The sequence below is a fragment of the Peromyscus maniculatus genome, chromosome 20 (genome assembly GCF_049852395.1).
Source record: "Peromyscus maniculatus bairdii isolate BWxNUB_F1_BW_parent chromosome 20, HU_Pman_BW_mat_3.1, whole genome shotgun sequence".
NCBI lineage: Eukaryota > Metazoa > Chordata > Mammalia > Rodentia > Cricetidae > Peromyscus > Peromyscus maniculatus.
In genome coordinates this window covers 70,051,571-70,061,205 of record NC_134871.1, presented here as the reverse complement: position 1 = coordinate 70,061,205, position 9,635 = coordinate 70,051,571, and the positions used below count along the sequence as shown (strand labels likewise).

The following is a 9,635-nucleotide window of genomic DNA, read 5'->3' as shown; positions in this document are numbered from 1 at the left end:
GGATTAAAGGTGTGTGCCACCATGCTTGGCCTCCTCAAATTCTCTTTCCTCTTGCTTCAGCCCCTTGGTCAGCTGAGGTTACAGGTGCGCACCACATTTGGCACTACACTGGGTTTAAGTTTGCATCCTAGTCACTCATGCTGATGTAACCTTAGCAAACAGTACCCTCAAGGGCGTGAGCTCACAGGAGTGGGACAGCGACTTAGTTCCTGTCCTCTTCTCCTGCCCACCAGGATCTCACTGAGTGTGTGGCATACATCTACACAGAATACTCTGAGTACACATGTATGTAAAGTCACCTTGACTTACAGTAACTTATTTATGTTGAAACATGTTATATCAGGAATAAGCTCAAGACAGAAAATACATAGAATGCCAACAACTTGGGAGAAAAAGGACCTCAATCATGAAATGGCATAAGAGATTTAATTTCTAATGTCTATGACTGCAACAAACTAATCAAAGGGCAGTGACCACAGTCTAGCTCCAGGAATGAAGGGGACCGTGGGTAGATGGGTCCCAAGCTTCTCTTATACCATAGTCCCTAAGATTTGGGGATAGGGCCAATCTAGAATAGACTTCTGAATTCTTCAACTTTGATAGGGTGATGTTCATATGTCAAACATTGTATTTTGCATTCAGCAAACTTAATCTTATCAAATGTTCTTTAATTTCATAGACCATATGAAATATACTATATAGGCACACAACAGTTTTGCAGTACAGTTTCAAAGTGTATACAGATTAGAATACAGAGGTTAAACACTGGTGTACTGACCACAGCTTGAACTTTAGATAAACTTCATAGAAAAAGTACAATTCAATATCAGCCAATTGAAAACTTTACTCTTCTCATAATATAAAAAATGGTAATTTGAGATACAATTTTTTTTTTTACTAAACAAACTATATATAAACATTTAAAATAATCATTAAAAACTCGACATTAGAATTTATAAAGATTCACTATAAAAATATATTGGCAGTCCCTTCTCTTATAAAGGTACCCTTGGCTACATTACAAAATAGTCTCAAGGCAAGTTGCCTTGGTAACTACTTTAGAACCTGACAAACCTACAGTAAGATGATTATAAACCCTCTCGGGAAGCTTTGGTGTACATCTTCAGGTTATTGAAAAGATTTTTAAGGGCATTTGTAAACACTTCATTCTGTTAAAGCACGAAAGAGTAATGCTCTTCAACTGCATACAGGATTAGAGAATTAAAACGAAATTATTACATCCTTGTGAAAAATCGCCCTTACCTTCCGGAAGCAAAAATCAACTATTTAAAACTGTCAAATTTTCCATTCTGATAAAAATGTTACAAATCACCATCTTCAGATTCTGTGCCCTTCGCCTGTTAGAACACTTATCAAAACCCCTCAAGTCCAACAAAAGCAACTATTAAAACTCATTCAACACCTGACAATATGACAACTAACAATCAGACCACATAATTTACACACTTAGTAACGTGTTATGCTTTCTTTTACATTTGTAATTGAGAATTTATTGGCAGGAATCAAACACACACACTCACACACACAAATGAAAAGGTAAATCTTGGAAACAAACAGTAAGAACACAAACTGAGAGGGAGCGGGTTCTTCACCAGTGCTGCTGCTGCCGCCGCCGCCTCTGGCTCTGGCTGGCCGCTGTCTAAGTCTCCTTGCTTGCTGCAGTCCATTTCCTGGAGTACTTCCCCCGGTCAGCAGCTTCCTCCTGCTCATCTCCCCTTACCCTCTGTCAACCTGCGCACTGTAAAAACCTAATACAAATAGCTTCTTTGACCTCTGAATTTATAAAACTCCACTAAAAAGAAATCCACCTCATTTTAAAGCAAGTCCATAAAAATACTTTCTCTTTAAGAATCAAACACTTTTATGAGAATAAAGATCCTTCAAAGTCTTTAGCTCTTCGATCAGAGTTTTGTTCTGGTTTTCCAGAACGGCGACCCGGTTCTCCAGGCACTTCACGTACTCCTTCTTCTTCCTGCGGCACTCTCGAGCGGCTTCTCTAGACACAAGCACGCAGACATTAGGGAGCAGACGTGAGGAGCGCTGTTTAGTGGATACGGTCTCATGTGCAGCCCAAGCTGGCCTCAACTCTTGCTGCCCCTGCCTCACCCTCTTCTCAATGCTGGGATTCTAAGCATGTGCCACCACCCCTGACTCCTATTTGAAAAACTAAGATGTCACCTAGGAGGAGACAGATGACTCAGCAGTTACGAGCACGTGTTGCTCTGGCAAAAGACCCAAGGTCAGCCCCATGTTGGGTAGCTATAACTCCATTGGGGGCGAGGGAGGTATCAGACATCTGGCTTTTATACGCGCGCGCGCGCACACGCACACGCACACACGCGCGCACACGCACACACGCGCGCACGCACACACACGCGCACACACAGTAATAATTTGGTAAACCCCCGTACTTGAGACACAACTCCATTGCCCTAGAAGCCTTCGCCCTCCTGGTCGGCTCTCCACCAGGCCATCGCTATCCTGTCACCCCGTCCGAATGTTTGAGTCAGCTCCTAATTATTGCCTTTTCTGGACAAGCTTTTGCTCTATAGCCTAGGCTAGACCTAAGTTCTGAAGACCACCTGCCTCAGCCTCTTGATTGTGGCAATTACAGACACATGTCTTCACCACAGTCTTTTCCCGTTTCTAGAGACTCTCATTATGTAGTTCAGGCTGCTCAGGATACTATCGTGTCTGGCTCCCCACAAACTTTTAAAAAAAAGATTTTATGTATTTTTTTTAGTTTTTTTTGAGATTTCTTTTCTGTGTATGAGCTTGAAAGTGCTCATGGAGGCCTAAGAGGGGGCCAGGACCTCTGGAAGAGCACTGAGCCACCTCTCCAGCCACCATCTCCAACTCAGAAGTGGCATTCAGTGACACGTATCCATCCCTTCTCAGTGTCTCCCTGGAGCTCCCCCGGCCCGGGTATCTCAGGATGCACGGAAGCCCTGGCCTCCCCGTGCTGACACCTCAGTCCCTGGAGAGGCCCCTCCGTCCAGTGTTCAGTTCAGATCCCCAAATGCACACACAAGGTCTGGCACAATTTCTTCTTTACAGGTCACTGTGTTCCTTCTCTTTCGTTCTCTGCTCTATCTACTACAGTTCCCTTACATAACGTGCAAGCGTTCTTCTTGATCAGGAGAATTGTGACGGCATTCCGTCATACGGCACTGTGGGTCTAATGTGTTGGGAATGCTTCTCTCCTCCTCACATGAGAGAGAGCAGCTCTGACCTCTGCCTAGGAAGCCTCCCTGTTGGGAAGGCCCATGAGATGTGCCTTAGTCTTTCCTGGTGTGCAGCCTCTGGAGCTGCTCCGCCCATTTGTGCCGAGCCAGAGCATCGTCTTGTAATTTCTTAAGACTCCTCTGTTCATTATGCACACCAACCTCATACCTATTTTTCTACTTTACTACTCCCCAATTTCACATCTGATATTTTTAATATTTATTTGCTGGGCATAGTGGCAAATGTTGGTGAGTTTCAGGACAGTCAGAACTAAACAGTGAGACCCTGTCTCAAAAATCACCAAAAATAAAGAAAATTATGTGTATGGGTGTCTTACCTGCATGTATGTCTGTGCACCACCTGTGTCCTGGTGCCCTTGGAGGATCCTCATGGACTACAGTGACAGATGGTTATGAGCTGCCAGTGCTCTAAACCACCAAGCTGTCTTTCCAACTTTTTTCCCTTTGGTTTTATGAGTGTCATGTAGCTGAGCATGGCCTTGAACTCCCAATCTTGCCTCCACCTCTCAAGTGCTGAGATTGAAGGTGTGTGCCGCAATGACCAGCTCAAAGGTTCTCATTTTAATGAGGTCACATTCATTAATAATTACACAATTTCCCTGAAAGCTATCTTGTTTTGGAAATCCTTTCCTATACTCAGGCTATAAAATTATGTATAGTTATATTAAAGTCTTAAATCTCACACCTTATACATTAAAAGTGGTTTTTTTTGTTTTTTGTTTTGGTCAAAGTTGAGCTATGTAGTGCCAGTTGGTTTTCAAGAACACAGCATGTGCCAGGCCTAAAGCTCTTCTTTTTTCTTGCTCTGCAGAGTGGGATGAGTTACAGTCTCCTTATGTGGCTCAGGCTGACCACCTCCCAAGGGCTGACCTTCTGGACACAAAGGACTAGTTAGTTCCCCCCACCCCATCCCACCTCTCTGTATATATTTGTTAGAGTTCAATGTCTGGAATTTGTCGGAGCTGTATCAAGTGCTTTCCTCCAGGGCTCTGGAGAACTGTGCAAGACAAGAACTCATTTAAGTGACATTTCTAGCTTTGAGTGCAGTGACCACCTCATGAAATGTAACCTATGCAGTGCCCCAGCACAGCAGCGCCAAGCCTGTTCCCATCTCTTCAGCGCATCAAAACTAGGTAAGACATGAATTTCAGCTGGATGGGGTGGTGCACGCCTTTAATCCCAATCACCAGGAGACAGAAAAAGGTGGATCTCTGAGTTCAAGGTTAGCCTGGTCTACAGAGTGAGATCCAGGACAGGCACAGCTGCACAGAGAAACCCTGAGGGTCTAGTTCATCACTAACCTCATCAGATTCTTGGTTTCTTCCCTACAGGTTCCACTCACTTTAAAGAGGCAGCTCAGACGTTTCATCAATCTTTAAAAACTGTACATAGCTGGTCATCTTGTGAGAAGTAAACCCCCATCTTTTTTGAGACAGGGTCTCATGTAACCCAGGCTGGCCTCCAACCTCCCCTGAATGTCTTGAATTTTACCTCCACCTCCTGCCTGCACCACACCTAGTTGTGTGTGACATTGGGGATCAAACCAAGCTTTGCACATGTGGAACAAGCACTCTAACTTTTTAAGACCCTTCCTTGGAGTTTCTAGATATAGCTCTTATCAATTTTCTTCTATTTACATATGCACTTCATTTATCTCTTCATCTCTTGGAACCTCCAAAACAGTTTGTCTTTTTACCAAACTCATTCATAGAGACACAAGCAAATGATAGCAATCCCTGCTGTTACGTTTTAAACCCCCTCCATCTGTGACTCGGCTTCCGCTGTCGTTCCTCGTTTCTGGGTCCCTGTTCTCCTCTTGCACACAGTACATAAAGTTACCCGTTATATATGCACTTTCTCCAAAAAGCAAGTTTTCATGCCTGATATATTAAAGTGAATGTAGTAATATGTCTAAATGTATTTAAGGGGATGGGGGCATGGCTCAATTGATGGAGTGCTTGTCTGGCATGTACGATGCCCTGGGCTTGACCCTCAGCAGCACACAAGACTCCACTTGGTGGAGTCTGACAGTCCTAGGACTCAGGAGTGGGAACAAGATCACAAAGTCTCTGTTGGCTACCCAGCCAGTTCCAGGCCAGCACGGGCTACACAGACAAATGAAAACAATATATGTATTTAAGAAGGAGGTACATGTTTCACGGTGATTGAGTTAAGTGCCACCGTGCGCACAGGCACGAGGTCCAAGGACAGCTGTGTGGAACTGGCTCCCCCCCCTTCAGGTCACTAGGCTTCCAGACCAGAGCCTGTGTCTGCTGAACCATCTTCATCTGTGATTTGCCTTTTTTATTGAGGTATACCAGAGGGCCCCAGATCTCCTCACAGATGGTTCTGAGCCATCTCTCCAGCCCCTGATGCTTCCATTTTAACCATCTGCTGGAGTCACAAACTGCCCACTGAAGATGGTAAGTTCTTAGAAATGTAGTGTATATTCTGACTCTTCAAATGGCTCTTCCTGTCTCTGACTCTCTCCTTGAAGATGTATATGGACGTCAGGCCTCTTAGAACCCTATAGTGACCTTCATCCTTGGTGAAAGCTAAGTCAGGCCAGAGCAAGACCTGCCAGCCAGCCAGCCACACTGAATGAAAGGGCAACTCCAGAGAGCTTGTCAGCCCGAAGATGAAAGGCTGAAAGTGTCTGTGGTCACCCAGATCAAAGCAGCCGTAAGGTTCCCGTAATCCAAGGTCTACTCTAGAGAAGGCCCTGAATCTCTTTAATCTGGAAGGGTAAGAGAGAGGTGAGAAGTACGCAGAAGTAGGTCCATGAAAGAAGCCATTCCTAGGCTATGAAAGTCAAACACTGGGTGCAGGAGAGGTGGCTCAGTGGTTAAGAGCACTTGTTACTCTCCCTGGTGACTCAGGTTTGATTCCAGCATCCACAGCTTACATCTGTCTATATAACTCCAGTCCAAGAGGACCCAATGCCCTCCTTCTGACCTCTGTGGGGACCAGACATGCATGTACTGTACATACATACATGCAGGCAAAAGCACACACATAAAAACAATAAAATAGCCGGGCAGTGGTGGCGCACGCCTTTAATCCCAGCACACGGGAGGCAGAGCCAGGCAGATCTCTGTGAGTTCAAGGCCAGCCTGGGCTACCAAGTGAGTTCCAGGAAAGTCACAAAGCTACACAGAGAAACTCTGTCTTGAAAAAAAAAAAAAAAAAAAAAAAAAAACCAATAAAATAAACTCAAAACCCACACGAACAAAAAACACTGGCTGCTCTTGTAGAGGACCCCAGGTTCAATTTCTAGCACCCACTAGCGGCTCACAACCATCTATAATTTCAGTTCCAGGGGATCTGACACCCTCTTCTGGCCTTTGTGGGTGCCAGGCACAGACGTTTGAGAAAAAAGAAAGTAGCAGGGCTGGAGAGGCGGCCCCGCTGTAAGAGCAGAGCTGAACCCAGCTCCCAGCATCTCAAAGCCTCTGACATTGTAAGCGCCTCCACACACAAAAGTGAAACAAAAACTCTGAGCAGTGGTGGCGCACGCCTTTAATCCCAGCACTCGGGAGGCAGAGGCAGGCGGATCTCTGTGAGTTCCAGGACAGCCAAGACTACAGAGAGGTTCAAAGGGCTTCAGAAACTTAGTTGTAGATTCCTATAAAGCAAAGGATCTCAACCTTCCTGATGCTGTGAACCTTTAATATACAGTTCATGTGGTGGTGACCCCCAAACATAAAATTATTTCAATTGCTACTTCCTTAACCGTAGTTTTGCTACTGTAAATAACTGTTTTCCAATGGTCTTGGGGACTCCTGTGAAAGGGCTGTTTGACCCCCAGCGGTCACGACCCACAGGTTGAGAACCACTGTTCTAAGGACTGGTGGGTACAGCTCAGTGACAGGGGTGCTTGCCTAGCACGTGGGAAGTTTTGAGTTTTTGATTCTCAATACCAAAAATAGAAATAAAACATCAAACTCAAGGGAACAGAACCAAAAGAGGTAGAGTCTGAAGATGTGACTGCATTGCTACAAGCTCTCTTTTTGCATGCAGGTACTCTCAGAGGCCAGAAGGTGTCAAATCCCCTGGAGCTGGAGTTACATCCATCCAACATGGATGGTGGGCATGACACTTGGATCCTCTAAAAGAACAGCTGGGTTGGTGGTGCACACCTTAAATCTCAGCACTTGGGAGGCAGAGGCAGGTAGAGCTCTGTGAGTTCTGGGACAGCTAAGGCCAACACATCATGAGGCCATGTCTGAAAAAACAAAACCCAACAAAAAAGTGGTGTGTCCTCCTAACTGCTCAAGCTAGGTTTCCAGCCCCTACCACCGTCTTTTGGTAAAATGAAAACCTCTGACGGACAAGCTGTCTCCATTTCCACTGGAGGAGGCGGCGTGAGATGACACAGGACTCACGACTCCACACGGACTGTTAGCCTGGCGGACGGGGAGGCCTGCAGGGTCTGAGGTGACCAATTCTAGTTTGGAAGGTCTTCTACTTTGGGGAAAATGCTCCACCAGCGTAACATGGCACAGAGAAGTTATTAGGGAAAGGAAGGGTCTCATGTCACCGCTCTCCACACCAGCTTTCAGCAAACAGCAGCGTCATCAACTGCAGCCGCTACACCCGGGGGTGGGGTTGGGGCTGGGGCTGGGGCTGGGGGTGGGGCTGGCTGCCACACGTTCGAGGCTCAGGTGATGTTGGTACTGTTTAGCAAGGTGTCAGCTTGACAAATTACAGCATGTACCTTATCTTCTCAGCGCACTCACGCTGTGGACCTTGCGTGGCTTGCTTACTTTGGCATGTGCTGTGCTAGAACCACAGCCCAGGATCTCTAGGGTATGCTTAACAAGGAAATGCTGAATAGCTTTGCTTAACAATGCGATTTCAACTGTAGGTGTTTTGCCTGCATGTATGACTGCACACGTGTGCACTGCCCACAGACGCCACATCAGATGTAAGGTCCCCTGGAATTGGAGTTAGGAGCTACCATGTGGGTGCTGGGAATTGAATCTGGGTCTTCTGGAAGAGCAGCCACTGCTCTGAGCTGCTCTTTATCAGAGAAGCATCTCTCCAGCACTACACAAGGTTTTTGAAAGCTGTAGTCAAACTAAAGAACTCTACGTGACAGGCCACTTCCTGCAGAGACTCACAGGTGAACTCCCTGATCCCCTGGGAGTGAACTAGACATAACCTACTACACAGTACAACGCTGACCCAAACCTCCTTTCTGATTACCCAGTTAGGTCATGTGACTGCGTTGAGATGTGGAGAACCTTAACCACCCTGGAAACTGGTCTACCTGTTTTTCATCAGCCGTATTTCCCTTTTGAGTTGGGGGTCGTCGGTCTTTGTTGTCTGAGATGTAAGAGTCACAGGAGAAGTCATCACCACAGTCTGTGGCAGTGAAGTGGCGGATGGTGTGGTTCGGATCTGGTAAGTCTGCATGTCTCCTGATGCAGCTGTGGAGCCAAAACAGTGAGTTATTCATGAAGTGCCCCAGAAAGGACGTGGACACGTCTGCAGATAAGGAGCACACTTACTCTGTACGACCACCTGGTTGCTCGGGACGAGTATTTGCTGTCCATCCGAAGTCTGTGCGTACTGGAGGATTGTACCTTGCTGAGTACTGCTGGAATTTGTCATGGCTAATGTCTGCAGTCCCTGTACTCCATCTGTGCCTGGACTGGCCAACTGTAAGGCTCCGTTTGGGGCAATGGCGACTTTAACCAAACAGAAAAAATTAGTTATAAGGCTATACAGTAATTCAAAGAAGGGAATAAAAACTAAACATTTAAGTAGGTTTGAAGGCAGGCCGTGGTGGTGCACGCTTTTAATCCCAGCAGAGGCAGGTGGATCTCTGTGAGTTTGAGGCCAGCCTGGTCTATAGAGCCAGTTTCAGAACAGTCAGAGAAACCCTTTCTTGAAAATCCAAAATTACATAAATAAATAGAGAATAGGTCTGAATATAGTTCTTCTTGGTAAAATCACTGACTACTCTTGATGTAGTAATGTCTTCATAAAATTTTATAGTTTAGACATACTACCTGAGATTTAGTCTCAGGCAGTATAATAATATCCAATGAATCATAAAAATAGCATATTTTGGAATTCATGGACATTTCATGTTAATGAAACATGCTAATGTTGCCACAGAAATTTCTGGGGCATTAATGAGAGCGCTAATGGCTAAGGATTTATTTTTGAGAGAGTTATCTCATGTAGCCTAGGCTGTGCTCAGACTCTATGGCCAAGAAGGCATGTTATATCACCATGCTTGTTCTAATTGCTAACTTTTTCCCCTTGGGATGGGGGCAAATAAACAAACATTTTAGGGTTTTATCTGAACCTGGACATGGTAACACACCTGTAATTCCAGCACTTAGAAGGTACGATCAT

General features: G+C 45.5%; 1 protein-coding gene across 19 annotated transcripts in view; it reads right to left on the bottom strand.

Annotated features, from left to right (window-relative positions):
* Positions 1-407: 407 nt before the first annotated feature.
* Atf1 (activating transcription factor 1) overlaps positions 408-9,635 on the bottom strand; it is a 43,912-nt gene continuing 34,684 nt past the window's right edge. For 10 of the 19 annotated variants that reach the window (XM_076556834.1, XM_076556840.1, XM_076556835.1 and 7 more), the window contains 3 exons: positions 8,780-8,959; positions 8,539-8,698; positions 408-2,017 (listed from right to left, as the gene is read on the bottom strand). In XM_076556834.1, the coding sequence (XP_076412949.1) occupies positions 1,873-2,017; positions 8,539-8,698; positions 8,780-8,959 (485 nt within the window). In that variant the 3' untranslated portion in view covers positions 408-1,872. Of the gene's footprint in view, positions 2,018-5,552; positions 6,004-8,538; positions 8,699-8,779; positions 8,960-9,635 lie in introns of those variants that run through there. The other 9 variants (XM_076556832.1, XM_076556833.1, XM_076556829.1 and 6 more) reach the window with 5 other exon arrangements.